The 20,028-nt window shown below is 40.3% G+C and overlaps 1 protein-coding gene across 8 annotated transcripts in view; it reads right to left on the bottom strand.

The window, feature by feature from the left end:
* ESRP2 (epithelial splicing regulatory protein 2) overlaps positions 1 to 17,577 on the bottom strand; it is a 62,161-nt gene extending 44,584 nt beyond the window's left edge. For 2 of the 8 annotated variants that reach the window (XR_006285302.1, XM_043526545.1), the window contains exons 1-3: positions 17,257 to 17,575; positions 16,904 to 17,056; positions 15,880 to 16,008 (exon numbers count right to left, since the gene is read on the bottom strand). Coding sequence is in view for 7 of the 8 variants with exons in the window: in XM_043526545.1 (XP_043382480.1) it covers positions 15,880 to 16,008; positions 16,904 to 17,038 (264 nt within the window). In the remaining variant the exon portion in view is untranslated. Of the gene's footprint in view, positions 1 to 15,879; positions 16,009 to 16,903; positions 17,057 to 17,133 lie in introns of all 8 variants that reach the window. The other 6 variants (XM_043526548.1, XM_043526549.1, XM_043526547.1 and 3 more) reach the window with 5 other exon arrangements.
* Positions 17,578 to 20,028: the final 2,451 nt, after the last annotated feature.

Here is a 20,028-nt window from a genome sequence, read left to right as displayed (position 1 = left end):
GGGGGGTGTTCGAACTAAGATAGATACTTCAACTGAAGTTGCGGTATCTTAGTTCGATTTACCTGGCTGTCCTCACGGCAGCGAGTCGACCGCGGTGGCTCCCCCATCGACTCCGCTTACTCCTCCTGCCAAGTTGTGTACAGGCATCGATTTGGGGATCGATTTATAGCATCTAGACGAGACGCGATAAATCGATCCCCGATAGATCGACCACTGCCCGCTGATCCGGCAGGCAGTGAAGACGTACCCTCAGTGATACACACAATGGAAGGCTTTTGTTGGGACAGAAACTAGTAAATGCTAAGAAAGGGTAACCCCATAGGATTGAAATGAAGCTCATAAACTTTGCATAAAAGGAGTGAGGGTGAAGCAGATTGCATGGGAAGAAGAGAAAAATGTAGTGCATATCTTTCTGGACTTGCCTTCACCCCCAAAAACAATTTAAAAAATCCCACACACCCTGGTAAAAAACCATGTGCTGAAAGTGAGGTTAGTTTCCTGGTTAACATGGAAGTTGATGGAGGAAAGGGTTCTCTCTCTTCACCACTCTCCCCCACCCCAGAGGAATAAGATAATTCTGCCTCCCATGACTGTGAATATTTGGAAGATCACCACTGTAGAGCTATACATAGTATCAAAATACTAATTCCTTTCCCCTTCATGGGCCAAAGTTTAAACCTGGATAAGGTTATATTTCTGCCCCTAAGAACATATTTTAAGAATGGTTAAGGTTGAGAAGTGAAGCAGGCTGGGTTAGTGCATTTGAAGCTCCTAAACAGTGGCCGCAAGGACCTTCTCCATAAAAGTTCTAAAAGTTTCCTCCAGTTTCATAATGATACATGCTCTACTGAATACTACCCGCTAGCATGAACACTGCTAGCTGTTGAAGGATGCATGCAGATTACACAGGGACACACACACCCTTAATGAGTTCCCAATAAAAAGCAATGGGAAACAGTAACATTTTATGGCGACACTACTTCATGCTTGATCCACTTTCATATGCAATTACCTATCCACACTCAAAGAAACCAAAACTAAGAACCACATTCAATAGCCTGGTCCCGGGTCACCTCTTTATTTAAGAGGAGACCTGAACGGTCTAAGAATGTACAAAAGAAATCCCCCAATACCACACCTTTAAAAATCTAAGGATTAGGGTGCATTTTGAAAGTTTTGCTGGCATAACTATGTTGCTACGGCTATGTCTACACTGTGCACCTTACAACGGTGCGGCTGAGCCACTGCAGCCATGCTGTTGAAAGGTACGCTGTGTGGCCACTCTATTGCCAGGAGAGAGCTCTCCTGGCGAAAAATAAAACCACCTCCAACGAGGAGCGATAGCTTCGTCACCGGGAGTGCGTCTCCTGCCAACAGCTGTCCAGACCGGTGCTTTTCACCGCTAAAACGTTTGTCATTGGGAGGAGGGTGTTTTCACACCCCTGATTGACAAAAGTTTTAGCAACGACAGTGCCAGTGTAGACATTGCCTCAGTGATGTGATTTCCCCCCCCCCCCATATAGTTATACCATTTTAAAAACTTACAGTAAATGCAATTATATCAGTATAAATGTGCCTTACCAGAATAAGCTATATGGACATAAGCACTTTTATACTGTGCCCTCACTATGGGAGTTTTGCTGCTTTAACTATTCTGACATAGTTAAAAAGTGGCAACACGCTAAGAACAAGGCCTAAAAAAAAAAAAAAAAAAAAAAAAAGAGTTAACCAATCCAAAAAACTCAGCTACAAAAACTACTCCAAGTAGGGAAAAACCAGTAACCAGGAGGCAAGCTACCCACTGCAAAAGGGATAAAATCCCCATTGGTATAAGGCATGAGGAGAAGTAAGAGCTGATGAAAATCCTAAAAACCCATCGAGCTGAGAAGTGTGTCAAGAATAAGACAATGGAAAAAAAAAAAAAGGGAGGGGGGGGCACCTTCCAGAACCTCAAAGTCTTCTAGTGGGGGGATGCTTAAGTACAGTCAGTGTTCCCAATATAAATCTTTGTTTATCCTCTCCCAGGGAACGTATTTTCTCTCTCTCTTTTTTTTTTAAGCTGCAAAACCTATGTAGTATTTCCAACCTTTAACCTATTTTTAGGAGCACTAGAATAGTGTCTCATTGCTCCCAGTGGCTCCTGGCGTTATCAGCAGTACTCACGGAACAGGTTATTTCAGCCGGAAAGACAAAGTTGAACACAGTCCCCAAATTCTGCATACTGGTTAATATATTCTGGTTGTTATACCCCTAAAGTCAAGTCTTGGGCTAAGTACAACTGTGCTCATATGGTATTCAGTGTTCCCTCTCCTCACACATCTGTGTTTCAAGGACAAACTTTCATTAGCAATGTGATCTTTAGCACTGGGTCTATTGATTGCAATGCATAGTGGTACTGCTGTGTTTACTCAACACTGTCTCATTGTTTGTAGTGCAAGCCTAACCAGTTGGGAGGACGACAGCCAATACCTGTAATGAGGGAGAACACAAGTATGTTTTTCTAACAGTAGTTTTTTAAAAGGATTTCTCTACCCTTCCCCCCCCCCATTCTTTTCTAAAATCATGAGATAAAAAAGGACGGGTCTTTTCAACCCCCTCCACACACTGCCCCCATATACTTTCATCTTCAGAGATTCTCTCATGCTTCTGCCTTCTACTGCCCCTTACATCTTGCCAAAGGAACTAAAGCACGCATGAGCAGAAGGGGACTCCTGGGTACACACCCACCCTTTGTGTCCATGAAAGAATCTCTCAGCTTTCAAAACAAAAACAAGACTTTCCCCCCTATTCTTTGTGAAGAGCACTGGAAACGTTAACCTGTGTCAACTCGCTGAGGGTTAGAAAGTAGCTGGGCTCTGCTATGGCAGCAGCAGATTTCCCTTCCCCTGAGCTCAATACATTTTTAAAAAACAAAATCGTTCAGTTAAGTTTCGGATGCACCCCAAAGAATCATCATACTATCGCTCTCCAGAATCCTCACCCCAGATCTGGGCTTGGCAGTGTGATCTTGGAGGACAGGACTTGGTTGTATCACAGGAAGAGGGTAAAATAAGTTTCAGAAACAAAAATGGTAAGGCCGGTTTTACTTGCTAAATGTTCTGCCTTCTCTGGGAGCTCTTGTGTTGCCCCTCCCCCAAGCGCTCCAGAGAGCACATGGGATGTGCATCACTGTACCTCTCCTCAATACAGAAGGGGATGGAAAGAGGGGGCAAGCTTCTGTTCCCTTGGTTGCCAGCCCTATAGGATAGCTCCACTGGTGGCCTTCCTGTACAGCTCCAGCTTGAAGCTTGGGAAACTGGTACCAGAGGAAAACTGGAGCACTGTTCCCCTGAACTAGCCAGAGACCCAACTCCCTCCCACCCACCAGTCAGGAGCATCCCAAACACTACAAGAATCAAACAAGAACCTTCCCTCTTCAGCCACTCCAGTCCAACTTGTTATGGCCAGCCACCACTGGACAACCCACCAGCCACCACCATTTGTTGTTCCTAGAGAAGGGCAAAATTTAATTCACGAATATGTAAAAGACCAGTTATCAATTACCACATGGTTACAAATATGTAGTAAGGTCTACTCACAGCTGTTATAGATAAATTTAAGTACACACTGACAGCTGTTGCCTTTTTCCCAGTCTTCCTACCTCCCCCTTCAAAGCCTGGTGGCCTTTCGCAAGTTCCTCAGTAAGCAAGAGTTCATCCTCTAACAATTCTGATTTGCTATAAGAAATAACACTCAAGCTGATACAATGGGGTAAAAGTCTTACTTCCTGCAATCCTTCAGAACCCTGTCCTTACAATCGCTACCCATGACACACCCTCACAAACAAACACTCTCCTACCTCCCAACCAAGAGTTATTCTAATCTAATACAGAACACTTCCTCTCCCGGGATGCCTGAAGTGTCAGACTTCCAAAAAAACAAGAATAAAGGTTTTTTCCTCAGCTGCAGAAGATGCTGCAATGTCAAAATCTTTACAACCAATCCCAATATTTAGGCCCTGGAAACACATATCAAGAATTACACTAGGAGGAAAGCCTCCCTACTCTGCTTTCCATGTTTCTTTAGTCAGTGGTCTCCACATTTGATTGCTATTGCTCTATTGTAGCTTTATATGGTTGTACACTGAATATCAATGTAATGGAATTTCTCATTATGATCCCATTCCTGCAAAGTCTTATGCTTGTGCTTAACTTTAGATGCTGTGCTTACAGTGAATAAAGTTAAGCACATGCATAAGTCTTCACAGGATTGTGGCCTTAGCCTGGTCATGTCATCCTCTGGGGCTATCCCAATGCAAGATTAAGACCCATATTACTGACAGCTAACAGAAGTTCTCCTTGAGCTCACGTGGTAGAGTTTGTGTTTAGTCCAAAGATCCAGAACTTTCATGGGAGCCAGAGTTAGGATCTGGAACTCACTCCCGCAAGAGATAAGAATGACCGCTAATCTCATGACTTTCCAAACGAAATACAAAGCTAATTTCTTCAGCTTCTCTTCCTCATTAGCTCTTCACAGTCTACACAGGTGGACTGGAGGGGGGAGAAGAAAAAAAAACCAAAACAAAAAAACCCTTTTGTTATTTTTAAATCTATTGCAAGAGCTGAAGTGGGGGAAATTTTGTTTGTTGTTCTTTTATTAAATTATAAAGTGCTCTTATATTAAGTATTTAGGCTTCTATTCCCAGTATTTTATGTACACTGTTTAGTTCATTACTAATGCCTGTTTGCAGCACGTGGATACACAGCTTGGCAAAGCATCTATTCCATTTCTGTACCAATAAAAGACATTACCTCACCCACCTTGTGTCTCTTTTACAAAGCAAGACATTTGCTAAAAGAGTGGAATGATCATCCTAGGAAACTAGAGTAGAGTATGGAACTGATTCAAGAACATCAACCAAGGAGACAAATGTATCATAGAGGTGAGGCAAATAGGCTACCAGAGGGAGGGTACCAAGGCAAGCATCTTGCTAATCCAGTGTCTGCCAATGATAGATACATGAAGTTGCTTTCAAACAATCCAGACCCCACCTTTTGTACTGAAGTGAGGAGGTAATTGCAATAAAAGAAATAAGAACAACTGGTCATGCCCAATAGAAATGGAGGACTCTGGGACTTTATGCAGAGCAGCAATTGTAAGGAAAGAAGCTTTTCCAGGAATATATGGGAGGAAGACGACCACTATTTGCAACAAAAATATAGCATTTATGAAACCCAAATTATTATTTTTCCAGTGACTTAATGGGGAGGAGAAGATAGAAATTTCTGATTCTTCTGTGGAGTTTTAGAAAGAACACTAGACGAGTTTAGCAAACACTTAGTCAAGATTTATCTCGGATGATGATGTGTCAGGACCAGAAATCCCACATAACTGATTACTAGTAAACCCTAATCTTTCCAATTGTAATTCCTTCCCAAATCCTTCTACCAGTGACCGACTGCAGCAGCAAGTTTTTACTGTTGTGATGCTGGCAGACCAAGTGCAAGCTCATGCTGAAGCCCCAGGCCAATTTGCTTGTGTTTTAGTATAGAGCAAAGTGATATTTAAACATCAAATACATTCTTATACATTTAACATTCATGAAACCTAAAGGGATGCTACTTGCATTGTTTTCATTTATCTGTATCAGGTTATACACAATGTAAATGTCTGTTACTACGTTATATCCATGTAATGAAATATCCCATCAAAGGAGAATGTAGATGAAGAACTCTGACAGGAAAGAGCCAATTTCAAAGCAAATGGTCAGCATGTGAGATGATCGAAAGTCAAAGATTCAAAAGGCATTCCTTACACTGTCATCAAAGGAAAAGCCCACATGGGTAGTGACACTGCCAGCTTGTTTTCTGTGAGAAGCAGCTCTTAGTATGTATTCAAGGAAAGATCCTGGATCTCTGGACTGTTTGGACTCTTACAGGGAAGTGAACCAGATGCAAAGCAGAGATATCCAGAAACAATCCAGGTACCCTGACAAGACTTTTGGGAAACTGGCAGTTTAGTACATCACTGCCATCATTTGGAATGACAAACTGTGATTCACCTGTACATATATTTTATGTGCTTTAACCGCTCAATGACTCTTCCTTTAATAATGACAGGTTTCAGAGTAGCAGCCATGTTAGTCTGTATTTGCAAAAAGAAAAGGAGTACTTGTGGCACCTTAGAGACTAACAAATTTATTGTAGCTCACGAAAGCTTATGCTCAAATAAATTTGTAAGTCTCTAAGGTGCCACAGGTACTCCTTTTCTTTTTTCACTTCCTTTAGTAAGTTTACTATAGAATTAGCTGCCAACATTATCTTTGGTGTAAGATCTAGAGTGCCAATTGATCTGGGATAAGTGACTGGTCTCTTGGGACTGAGAGCAACCCAATGAGGTGTGATTTTTGTTTTAAGTGACCTTTTATCACAAATGCCAGTTTGTCTGGGTGGCAAGATACACTGGAGAGTCTAAGGGGACTGTCTGTGACTCCATGATAAGACTGGTACCATGATCCAGGAGTTCACATTTGTCACTGGCTTAGTGAAATCTAATTATACAACACATCATCAGCTTGGGGTGTCTGCCCTGTTTTCTGATAGTCTGCCCTGAGGTATGCACTCACAGTCAGGAGCCACTCCAGACAGCATGACAATTTTCATACAGAATTATGCCACATTAAGACTATGCAGAGTTCTTCCTGCCAGAGAAGTAGGGATTCACACATCAGATACTTTGTCTGCATTTGTGGATCATCAAAATATTTGTAGGTTGCGAAAAACTCTCTCCTTGTAATCAGACCTCCAGATCAGGATGTGATTTAGGATAAATGTTAGATAGCAAGTTCCTCCCCCATTCACGTGCATTAAGATTCCATGGCACTTTTTTCAAATAAACCACAAGGTTCCTCTTAAATTAAATAAAGTTACATTTTGCAGTTACATTCTGCCCATCTAAATACTCTCTGCAATTTCAGTAACGTCGCATTCTATGCTTTTCATCCTAAACTTCTGTGCAGTGTTATTAGAGTCAGAGTTTAAGAACAGAAGAGACCATCAGATCATCTAGTCTCACCTCCTGTATATCATAGGCTGCCGCCACCAGCCCCACCCACACCTCCTACCCAAACACTACTAAACCCAGCAACTTATTGCTGCTCTCTGTACCTGAAATGGCAGACTTGATAAAATAGATAGAGGAAATCACTAAAGTTTGGAATCTTTGAATGGAAGGAGTTTGTCCGTGAGACACACCAATTTCCATGTAATTACGGGCATGCAATAGAGAGAGAATTAGAGGTTTCATTTCTATAAAGGGAGTTTTTTAGCTTAAAAAAGAAAACGAAAGATATGGGCCGAAGGACCAAAATTAGTCTTTGAAAAATAAATGGAGTTATCCCTAGACTAAACATACGAAGTATTAAGTGTAATAGTTTTGCATAAAGCAAGCATTATGAGGGCAGTTACTCTAAAACCAGGCTCCAATTAGCCTTTTTATAGCTCTCTCCATAATACTGCCTTGCTACCTCTGCCAATAGCCAGAGCCAGCATCTGTGCTTTTCTTTTAGACTGACTATTTAACCTAGATGTGCCACAACATGTTGAGTAAGGTGTTGTCTTCATTTAGTTAGCTACCCAATGTTCTCATGCATGAGGCTTAGCAACACTTAAAAAGTGCTGAGTAGAGCAACATGCAGCAGTGAGAGCTGTGCAATCCTCTGGACAGCTGCCACAAGAGCCAGATTGTTGGATCCTAGGAGAGTGGTGAAAAACAGAAGCTCTAGAGCAGGGGTCGGCAACCTATGGCACGCGTGCCAAAGACAGCAAGTGAGCCGATTTTTAATGGCACGCTGCTGCCTGCCGGGTCCCAGCCACAGGCCCTACTCAGCCTGCTACCGAACCCAGACCAGTTATGAATGGAATTTTCAAAAGCATTTAAGGGGGTATTCAGGCAATAGCATGACGACTCATTACTGTATAACTACCTACAGTGAGGTAAAGGAAGTAAATCAAATAATCCCTTAGGATCCTGTGCTCCTCACCCAGGAGTCATTTATTTTATTTTATTTTTAAAGGAAGTAAAAATTGTCTCAAGTTCTGCCTGACACAATATGAGCATGTCAGACTACATTGGTGACATATGCCAGTGAAAAGCTACTTGGCTTCCAAGCGCATCAATCTATCCCAGGGGTGGCCAACCTGTGGCTCTGGAGCCACATGGGGCTCTTCAGAAGTTAATATGCGGCTCCTTGTGTAGGCACCGACTCCGGGGCTGAAGCTACAGATGCCAACTTTCCAATGTGCAGTGGGGGTGCTCACTGCTCAACCCCTGGCTCTGCCACAGGCCCTGCCCCCACTCCACCCCTTCGCACCCCCTCCACTGAGCCTGTCATGCCCTTGCTCCTCCACCTCCCATCCAGAGCCTCCTACACGCCACAAAACAGCTGAGGGTGAGGCACTGATTGGCGGGGCTGCTGTTGGGTGGGAGGCACTGGGAGCAGGGGGGAACTAATTGGGGGATGCTGACATATTACTGTGGCACTTTGGCAATGTACATTGGTAAATTCTGGCTCCTTCTCAGGCTCAGGTTGGCCACCCCGATCTATCCCATGTGAAGATATGAATTGTTTGGGTGACTCTATACAGGTTGTTGCAATGGTTTGCTATTTTATAGCTACTACTCCACCCCAATCTGATAAGAGGCTTAAGTTACTGTTTAACTTTACCAGAAGTAGGCAGCAGCAGCAGATAGGCGAGAATGTCCAAATTCTCCTTCCCCGTATTAAAATGAACACTCACCTACAGTGACTAATATGGTCCAGTGGTTAAGGAATGACAGCACTGGTAGCCAGCACTACTGAGCATTATTCCCTTGTCTGCACATCACTCATGATGCAGCCCAAAGAAAGTGATATAAGCTACCCAGTTCTCAATTTACTCAGGTGTAAAATGTATCTAAATATACTTCTTGGGGATATACAAGGCTTAATATTTGTTCAGCACTGAATCCTCAGATGAAAATATTATGATTTTTAGTCTCACAAAAAATATTACTGTGCCCCAAGCTCTGTGGAGTATAAACCTTGCCAAGACTGCACCCTGACATGTGACACAATGGTACTTTCAAAGAAGCCATCTTAGGTATGAGGTGTCATCTGGCCTAGCTGACTGTAAAGCAGAAAGTGTTCCAAATGCGACCTGTAGGGACTTGGACAGCACAGAGGATTAGCAATGGAAAAAAAAAAACAACCCATCAGACTCCATCTACAGCATCAAAAACAGAATCACGGCTAGATTTGGGGAAGCTATGTTTTAACCATCCATCTCCACTGCTAATAATAGGAAATCCCATTATATAAACAAGTGCCTGGAACCAGGCAAAAAGCATAAAGATCTAATTTTTAGCATTGGAGATTTTGTTGGCTACAAGTTCAGGGAGTCAATCTAAGGATAAGTTTTTGCTGTAGAGTTAACTTGAGTTATTTACACTGGTTTTATTTCTATTGAGTTAGCCTCCAGCCACACTGCAAAGTAACACTTAAGTTGCTGTGTCCACACTGACACTTCACTTGTGTGTGGCACTAAGACTTCTGGGAGCATATTCCATGGTTCTTGGAATGCAGTAAGATGAGTAGCTCTATGAATTGTTTCCCAGTGAACCATGGGAGAACTTGTCTGTCCTTTCTTGGCATGGGGGGGGATTGTGGGAAAGCACCGGAGGACTAGCCGCACTTGAGGTGGAGCTAAAGGTAATGCTCACGCATGTTAACTTTGCAATGAAGACAAGCCTGGAGGGGCTTGGATTTACAGTTGCTCCAAAGAGCTAACGTGCCCACATGCAGTAGTACTATTCTGCAATTTTAATAATAGAATATGCTTCATATATAGGCAAAGACCTGAGATGGGGACTCCACCATATTGTTTTTCCTATTCTTTGTCAGAACTAAGGCTGAAGAACAATCACATAATTGCAGAGTAGTTAAACACTGCTTCTATTTTCCTTCAACCATACCAACTGGTCTTTAAAAAAAAAAATGTAAGTGTAGGCATTAGATTTTTGTCAACACTGCTGATACCATTTTGGCATGAAGACTAGGAGCATGGGTGCTAGATAAGTCTGGAGGAAAAGACAACCCACAATAATGTCTCTGTTTGGATTTTATCAGCATTGACACTAGCAAGCATTCAAGAGTCAGATCCCCAAAAATCAAGAGATTTGCCAATATAAGTAGTTTGGAGTTCTTTTTATTTGCCTTCTGGCTTCTGAGGCTTTACAGTAAAAATCAGTTCATGTTTTCAGGTTTTTCCCTCTGTGAACATATGGATTAGAAAAACTAATTTCTTAAAAATGAAAGCTTTAACACAGATACCAAATATCACCAGATGCATCATAAAAATCACAAGAATTGAAAACAATGAAATGGGAACAATCTTTACCACTGCACTATGGAGAAAAGGTGCAGAACAAGTTTCCTTTCAGTTTAGTTCCAGCTGGTTAATCAGACTGCAGGAATCCACTGGTTCTACCACCCCCCGTCCTTAAAAGGCTCAACCAACTAGTTTGTTTTCCGCTGACTTGGTTGATATTTGGTGAAATATACCAACCGTGTGATTCGATTGCTTGATCAACAAGAATTTAAAAATCAAATATGCATGTGTAAAAGAAGCGATTTGTTTTCATGGCCACTTAGTATTGTCTTAGTATAAGCAAAGCCTTTAGTATTTTCAACTTCTGCTCAATGTAAGAGAAAAAGAAATTGGCATGTTGCTTGATTCCAAGTTCTTTAGGCCATAGAAGACAAAGTAAATTTGTCCCTGGTCTATTTGCTGCAATATATAATATGATGAAAGGCCAGCCAGTTTAGGACAGTCCAGCAGGCAAGTATTTGAGTTCAACTAAAAGGTGATTTCATATCGTTCCGTACCTGAATCTTGGATGAACATTTTCAAACAGAGAGTCACGCACACAACTCCCGCTGAAAACTCAGGCTTTAGGACTACTGCTCAAAGGAAATCAGTATCTGGGAATGAAAGCCACCCAATGTCTTCATAACACAGGCATTTCTCCACCATAATTACTAATTTTTCTTCATCTTTTTCCTCTCTCAGCGTGACAAGCAATAAGGATTAAGCAAGGTGAATCAAGTTGATTTAGGTCATGCCTTGGGTGGGGTGTGGAGGAGTTAAGATATTTGCAGTGTCGCCAGTTCTCACAATAGCTGTTTTTCCTCAAAGCCCCAGCTGCTGGAATCAGGACACTGCATGAGAATCTCAGCTTTCATTTAAAAGCAAGAGTAGAGATCTAGCCTTCCTGGTTGCAAAGAAAAGCTTGAAAACATGAAGTAAGTGTACCTCGAAGGCTCAGAAACCAGAAAGGAAATAAAATTATTCCAAAATGTATTATTTAAAGAAAGTGTCATGATTCGTAAGCCACTCATGATTTGTTTTCGGGAGGGGGGGGGGGGGGCATCCAATTCATGAATTTTGAACTTTTGGAGGTTGGAAATATGGCATGAGAATGACTGGAAGAAAACAAAGTCCACAGCTCGCCATACTTTCCTTTTAATGTCTAGACCAGGTACTTAGGATGCTTTCCTCTTTGTAAGAGAGCTACAGCTATTTTTTAAAACTGATTACATTTCAAAATGTACTTGATGGGACATTTATTTATAGGCAATGACTGCTTTAAACACTTACAACACTGGATCTAGTGCATATAATTTGTGATAAGAAGTATTGTGCGAAGAGTTCCAATCTGTTTGGTCTTTTGAGATGTTCAATTTCACTATACCATATGGCTGCCTAAAACAGTAACTACTTTAGGTCAGACTGTCCAATATGATTCGAGTATGGAAGATAGAAATTCCTACAGTGCAAGACATTTTTAGTTAAAAATAAAATCAGTCTGATTTTATATGGCCTGGAAATTAATCTCTATATGCACTCAACTTACTGAGATAATTTATTATTTTAGAAGAGTTTGAGACTTGATACTAAACTTGCATTGAATATGAAAGGAAACTCTGAAGCTAGGACAATGAATCCGAACCAGTAAGGAGCAGATCATAGGCTTTCCAAGATTGTAAGGATGTCGCACTTGAAAGTTATGTCTTGGAATCATTTCCATTTTGAATTCACTGAATACACAAAGCAAAGTGATTAAAAGGCTGCAGATTTAGGATTTTGGAATCCCTAACAGATTTTCCTCCACTAAGACAAAAAGGTACTTGCACACACAATGCTACTGTGCATCATAGAATGCAATCTAGCCCTTGGGTCTACAGGCACTGGAGTTTGTTACTACAAGCAAGGACAAATAAGTTAGAGACACACAGTGTAAATTGATCATATCATGCACGTTAAAAATATTCGTTATTTGAAAATTCCCTTTGATCTTCAAATACTGTTTTTAAAATAATAAAACTTTGTAGAATAATATAACTAGTTTATTGATGACCATACAAATACAAAGTTTTCCCTGCACTACCACCACAACAGGTAAGTGTATATTTAAAAAAAGCCCAATTTTGATTTAAAGACATCTCCTTATATTATTAAAGCCTAGTCCTTTAGTAATATATAACTTCACCCACAACACATGCTTTTAATGGACCATGTGCCAATGCTGGCAGGAGAACTGCTGTCAGTTGTTTGAATTCTGTCAGAACAACAACAAAAATAATCCTTTCAGGCTCAGTGAAAAAGCTCAGCCACCTGCAATTTTTTTCTCCATGCCTGAAGCAAGGCTGAAAGTTACAATATACAATGTATTTATGTTTGGAAATTCTCTCTCTCTCCATTATAGGTAGAGATTGGGAATCCAAGGCAAGAACAGTGTATAATTAACAAGCACTGACACTCTTGATTACATGGCTGAGATTTGTGCAAAGGGAAAATTAAGTGTAAGACACTTAAATTTACCTTTAGCTTTTCAGAATGGAGTTATGTATATGAAAAGCACTATATAAAATCTCAAACTATGAAGAGACATTGCAGTGTAAAATTTTTTTTTTTTTCCTGAAGCTACAGTCTCTCTGTAGGCTTTGTATGCTGGAAAAGTATAACTGGAAAAACAGTATTATTTCAGTCACAATCCAAAAAGCAAGATTTCTATTTTAAATATATTGCTAATACAAGTTGTATAGTCACCCATGCATCTAATTCAAAATCAAATGTGCTTTTTAAAATGTGGGTGAATAAATCTGCAGTACTATTATATTGTATTGTATTTCTGCAAGCAGGGCATTTGGGATCTGGTCCAAAGAAGTGGAGTGTACCCATTGAAGCCTGTAGGAGTTGAGGGCATTCAAATGAGGCTCATTCATAGTGCAAGCTGCTACTGTGCAAGCTTCCCTTTCCCAATGCTGCCAACTAGAAACAGCAGCACTGGGCTACTTTTCAGCAATAAATGCCTGTCTTTATAATTTGGGGTGGGGGACTTCAGAGGGACCAGATGAAGACGACTAGCTTTGTGATCTCACCCTCCCTTTGCAGAGTTTGCAATAGTGTCTCCAGAAGGGAATAACGTTTAGTAGACTGATCAATTGCACTATCAGGTTCTCTACAACGTGCCCTCAAATCTAGGTATAACTTGTTTTTTTAAAATAACCTCTTTGCCTAATTGCACTTTTAGATTATTTTGATTAGCAGAATGCGCTTTTAAATTTTTTTAAAATCTGCATTCATTGACAATACAATAGAACCTCGATTTTACAAACACCAATCTTATGAACATCCAGTTACACAAACCATTTTTCTTGATAGGGGTTGGAAAAACAAAAATGTTGATGAAGAGCAAGTTGATATCCTTTCACATCCCGATGCCTTGAACACACTGAAAAAAATCACTTCCCAGTGGTTTGAAAGACAAAAAGAAAGCAATGCAGTGCTCCCGACTGCAATTTATGCACCATACTTACTATAATTTTGAAATGTTCAGTTTAATGAACTACTCAATCCCCAATTATTCCAGGCAATAAGGGTTCTACCTTACCTGAAGGCATCAAGTAATTTGTAAGAACCTAACAGAACACGCAGGGATTGGCTCCTATAATTGTGAACTATAGATTCTACTTTTGCTACCATAGTACATGACTATCTCAAAAACGTGAATTAATATATCCTCACAACACATATCTGAAGTCATCGTACTGTCATTCTCTTTTTACAGGTGGGGCAATTGAGGCACTGAAATTAAGTGAAGTGCTTAAAGTCACACCGGAAGACAGTGACAGAGCCAGCAGTTGCACTCCAATGCTTGGTTTCAGAGTAACAGCCGTGTTAGTCTGTATTCGCAAAAAGAAAAGGAGTACTTGTGGTTAGTCTCTAAGGTGCCACAAGTACTCCAATGCTTTAATCACAAAAACATTCTTCCTCAATTGCCAAGATATGCCACCCAAATGAAAAAAAATATTTTGCAAGAGAGTCTCCTCCACACCCATACACAAAAGCTAATATTTCTCTTTATATGCTGGAGTAGACCCACCTACAGCGCAGTTTATGGGAGTAAGATACAATCTCTCATAAAAGTATAATTAAAGTGTGTACTATAAAGGTAAACAGGGTGTACTTTGCTAAGCTGTTCCAGATGCCTTTAGTGCAAGATCTGGGACAAGCTCAAACCTGCAGCTTTACATTTTCTCAGAGTTATTTTGAAGCTACACAAATCACTTTACACTCCCAGCTGGACTCTTGTGAAACTTGTGTAACATAGAAAAAAACAAAACAAAACAGTGTAATCCACATTTAATTTTGAAAAATAAATGATGTTGAATGCACAAGGGTTGTGTATTTATATTTAAGAAATTATTTAGTCCAGGTACAGTGAATTGTTAACCATTCAGCATCAAGTCAGGTTAGTTCCTATTCAGCCAAGTTATGTGTGTGTCACCAGAAGTTACAACATGAACCTGTCCTACTGCCTAAGCAAGTTTCTCTTTCAAAACACACCCACAATGATTCAAGCAAGGTGTGGAAAGACAGTTTTCATATACAGAACTCCACAAAAATGCACTATTGTATTTTTCCAGTCAAGTTCAGTTTACTAAGCAATCACATTTTAAAGAGACAAAAAAGCCATGGTGTATATATGACACACACACACACACTAAAAATTAAAGTAACTAGCTGCCTCTTTAAACTGTAAGGATGATAAGAATTTTCAGGTTATCATATTGTCTGAAATTAAGGTGATGCAGAATGTTTCAAGGAGCAAAATGCAACAATAGCAGAAACAAGCTTACAAACAGAAGGCAGGGATTTTGTATTGTGCATTTGGACATCCAAACTCAACTTCTACCTCACTATAATTAAGCACTTCACTATCCATTAATTTAAGATAATTCAGTTCAACTTTCTAGAGATGTCATGCACACTGCCTGTGTGGTATTTTACAGAAATTATAATTTGTTTTTCTTCACAACACAAGAAAGACAAGGTCTTATATTAGCACTGATAAGCTGATGAATCTGTATCTTTATTATAATGGTATTTCTTTGATCAAACTTCTCTGAAAATTTTTTGTTAAGTACCCTAATAATTTCTGACTTATTAATTATCCAGCTGCACCCTGTTAAGCCTTGAAGAAGAGAACTTTAGGGTAAAAGTTGTACATGGACCTATTCGAATAAATCAAAAGCATAGGCCAAAACTCTCAGAACAAGGACACCGACTCAAAAGTTTTGCCACAATTTACTTGAGCTCTTCCCATTTTTCTCCAAGAACCCAATTTCACATAGCTCAAGAGCTGTCTGTGGGGTATACCTTGACTGAGGTATGGCTGGTTTTGAAACAGTTTGCTAGGGATTTCAAATTGAAAGGCAAAACCAAGTGTATTTGCTTTATTGCATCAGTTCAATCCTGTTCCCAGAGTTAACCCTTAAATGCCCTTGCTGGTCCTCACCTGTTGGAGAACTCGGTCCAAAGGCTCAGCTTTGCTCAGTCCCTCTGGTGTTAAGCCACTCACTTCTCGACACTGGTCACTTAGCTCCAAACTGTCTGCTTTCACCAGGGATTTGTGCAATGTCCCTACCTGAAAACATGTTAAGTGGGGGAGAAAAGTGAGGAGCAATGGAATGAGTTCGTTATTACAATGCATTCAATGGCTTAGCAGAAATGTCAGAAAGGTCCGTATCACTTTCCAAAAAACGTATTTGTCTATTTCACAAATCAAAGGCCTCCGTAACTTCCCTCCTGCCCCAGGAGAGGAGACTCCCAACCCTGGGTACTTGCTATGGGTTCTTACGCATTCATAGGGAGAACATGTTTTCCACTCAGCATTGGTTCATTCAGTAATTGTTAGTTTTGGTGGGAAGATCATATAGCTTTACACAATTTGAAGACTCTGCTCAACCAAACTGACAATTGTGTATGTGTGTGTGTGTAGGGGTTAACAAACAAAACTTTACATCTAGCAGCCTGAGACTCATCTACATTACAGTAATTAAAAATAAAAAATTACCTTTAGAATGGCTTAAAATAAGGTACATATTTTAAAAAATAGCTTGATCGTAAGAAAAACGAACAAAAACAAGGCCATTCAGGATCTGTTTTCCTTATGGAGATAGTTTCCATTAAAGCATGCACGTTTGGTGTCCCAAGCGTGCATGCGGGGGGACGGAAAGAGGATTGGAAGTCTCCAAAAATGAGGGGAAATCTAACATGAAAAGAACAAACGTTTAAAGAAAAATAACCTAATTTAAAAAAATCTTGGGGGGCCGGGGAATAAGAAAAGGCAAAAGGTCTTTGTAGACTTAACCTCCCCCCTCCCTTTTGGTGCATTTGTGAAATGAACAAACAGTCCCAGCTGAGGTGGATTAGTGATACTGACCATAATGCCTGCACCCGGCCAGCTCAGGGCTGGGGGGCTGCTTCGCTTGCAGCGTACGCACATAACACAACCTCGTATCAAGACTTTGAAGCCATACCTTCTTGCTGTGTAGATCCACAACTTGCCACACCAAGAGAATTAGTTCCCTCTCATCCGAACCCAGTTTAGCCCCATATGCACCAGCTGTTGCCCCAAACAACACCACCAAAGAGTCACTGTGCGAAGCCGTCATGACCACAGGGGGAAACAACTACAATCAAAAGCACAGGTCAAAAAAAAAAAAAAAAAGAGACAAACGAAAATAAAATAAATCCCACAGAGACTCACCCCTTCTTCCAAGTGATCAAAGGGGAAATAAGAGGACAAGGAGTAATAATATCAAGAGAAGAGAGCGCGCTATTGGGGAAGGGGGGCTGAGACAAAAATGGAGAAAACTTCTTACAGCTCTACCTGTTCCCAATGATCTCCTTCTCCCCGGGTCTGATTGGGAGGTGAAATTAACAAGCTGTGGGTTTCTCTCCCTCTGACATCATGGCAGGAACCCAGCCTGGGCTTGGGCTTTTTTTTTTTTTTTTTTTTTTCCTCCTCTCCTAAGTTACCTGCCCTTGATTCGGACCATGTGACTGAAGTCAATCTCCCAAAGAGACAAAGCCATTGGGTCTTTGGAAAAGGTGTAGGAGGGACGTGGGGAGAATCAACGCCTGGCTGACCCTGCCTGATTGGTTTTTCAGAGAGATCAGAGGAAAACTCCCATTCTCTATTTAATTCTGCCTCCAGGAAGTGCCTTTACCTGCCTGCTTTCAGTTTTACAGGATTCCTTTATCAGCAACCGGGGAGTGGAATGCCACATACAGCTGAATGTTAAAGCGACATGAGGCCTCTGGTTTGTTCACTCAGTTCTAAAGGTGTTTGGCTATGCAATTTTGTTGGTTTAAGTTTGTCTAGAGATCTTTTTCACTTGGACTGAATCTACTATGTAGAAGTCTTAAATATTTATTAATATAGCTGCTTTAACATGGTATGCTGTTTGATCTCTGAAGCATTTCCTTCAACTTAAATCTAGATTTTTTTTTTTTCAATCAGTGTACCAGTGGGTGTGTATTCAAATCTCCAGGGACAGCTAACAAAAATAAATACAAATTTCATACTGTAATATTATAAGGGAAAGATGTTTAATGGGTGCAACACTGTAGCCAGGAAATATCATACATTTAGGCCCTGATCTTAAGTATTGTTCCACAAAGGGTGATCCCAATGTAGTCAACAGAATTCTGTCTTGACATATGGGTATGCATGGAACAACTTGATATATGCCTGAAATGTAAGGCACTCTGGAAATCTTTTAAGTTATTGCCACAGTGTACTGAGCAGTTCTGTAGCTGTTACTTGCAGCCTGATCACAATAGTTAAGTTTTTCTTCTCTGTGTAGCCATATGTAACTTCTTCTTCTCTTCTTTTCTGCTTTACCAAAAATAAACTGGAAAAAAAATTCTTTTTAAACTGAGGGAAACACACCAAAAATGAGAATTGAGGAAATTTACCACTGTAAGTAGTTCCATTAACTGTGTCTACTCTCAGAGTAACAGCCGTGTTAGTCTGTATTCGCAAAAAGAAAAGGAGTACTTGTGGCACCTTAAGAGACTAACCAATTTATTTGAGCATGAGCTTTCGTGAGCTACAGTTCATGCTCAAATAAATTGGTTAGTCTCTAAGGTGCCACAAGTACTCCTTTTCTTTTTGTGTCTACTCTGACTAAAATTGGATGCACAATTCGCTACCAGTAGTAGCAGCTGGGGAATTTGTAGTGTGGAAGACTCAGATGACTTTAGCATCCTGTTGTCTAACCATGCTCTAGTTTTAAAATAATAAGCAAACCCTTATATCTCTGTTTAGCAACATCTTCAGCTATTGCTACTGCTGCTGGAAATGGGCTCATGGTAAATTATGTGTCTAATTGGACATTAGGAAAAACCTCCTAACTGTCAGGGTGGTTAAGCACTGGAATAAATTGCCCAGGGAGGTTGTGGAATCTCCATCATTGGAGATTTTTAAGAGCAGGTTAGACAAGCACCTGTCAGGGATGGTCTAGATAATACTTAGTCTGGTCATGAGTGCAGGGGATTGGACTAGATAACCTCTCAAGGGCTATTCTAGTCCTAAAATTCTGGGGTTCTATGATCATTTTTGTAGTGCAAAGATTGCCCTTTAGTCCAATAGGACTACTCAAGGTGTTTTCAATTAGAAACTATATTTGCCCTCTGATAAAAGTCAATGGGTGCCAGATAACTTTTATTTAATGGACAGTTGTGTAGGTATAATGATAACTGATCTCTTTCATTATGGGAAACGGCATAGTTGTACATTTATTTACGGTTGTCGGATTGTTAAAGTATAGAGAAAATTGAACTTTTAAAAATCTAAACCAATCTATTATTTTTTTTAGGCTTTAAGTGACTTAGAAACATCCTACAAACACTTAAGCTTGTACTTAACTTCATCATGGGTCGTTAACTTTACTCCCATTGATTAAAATTGAAGTTAAACACCCGCTTAAGTGTTTGCAGGATTGGGGCCTATGGATATAATTTAGTTTGTAAATATTTACACAGTAAAAGCCAGGCAGAGAAATCTCACAATGCACAGGAGTAACTCCTTGGAATTACAAAATACACCAGTTAGAGCAAGTAGCTGACTGCCTTTCAGCCTCTGCCACGGCTGCTTCTGCTAATCAAGTATGCTGCTATTTGAGAATCAGTCTTAAGGACATGTATACACCACATCAAAGAAAATAAATACCCACAAACCTTTGCACAAACAGGCTAAAAACTTTATTGCATCCATAATATATGAATTTAGAAAAAAACATATTTTCACTATCATGTTCTGGGGTTGTGCTTGTCTTTGTGCTTTAGTACATGACAAGAACTCAGTAGAACTCTAATTCCATAATTTCATCAGATGGTCAGATATTAGAGTGATGAGAGGGCATACTCCCCTCTAGACCAGTGGTTTTCAACCTGTGCTCTGTGAACGCCTCTGCAGACTATGCCTAAGATTTCCAAAGGGGTCCACACCTCCATTCAAAATTTTTTAGGTGTCTGCAAATGGAAAAAAGTTTGAAAACAACTGCTCTAGACAGATATAATAGAAGCCTATCATTTACTCTGTACGCAATATATGAGCACAGTTACAGGCTGAATCCCTTTCAAGTGAGTGTGTGGA

The sequence above is a fragment of the Chelonia mydas genome, chromosome 12 (genome assembly GCF_015237465.2).
Source record: "Chelonia mydas isolate rCheMyd1 chromosome 12, rCheMyd1.pri.v2, whole genome shotgun sequence".
In the NCBI taxonomy this organism is placed as follows: domain Eukaryota; kingdom Metazoa; phylum Chordata; order Testudines; family Cheloniidae; genus Chelonia; species Chelonia mydas.
The sequence above is the reverse complement of the archived record's forward strand: the minus strand, read 5'-3'. Positions and strand labels throughout refer to the sequence as shown.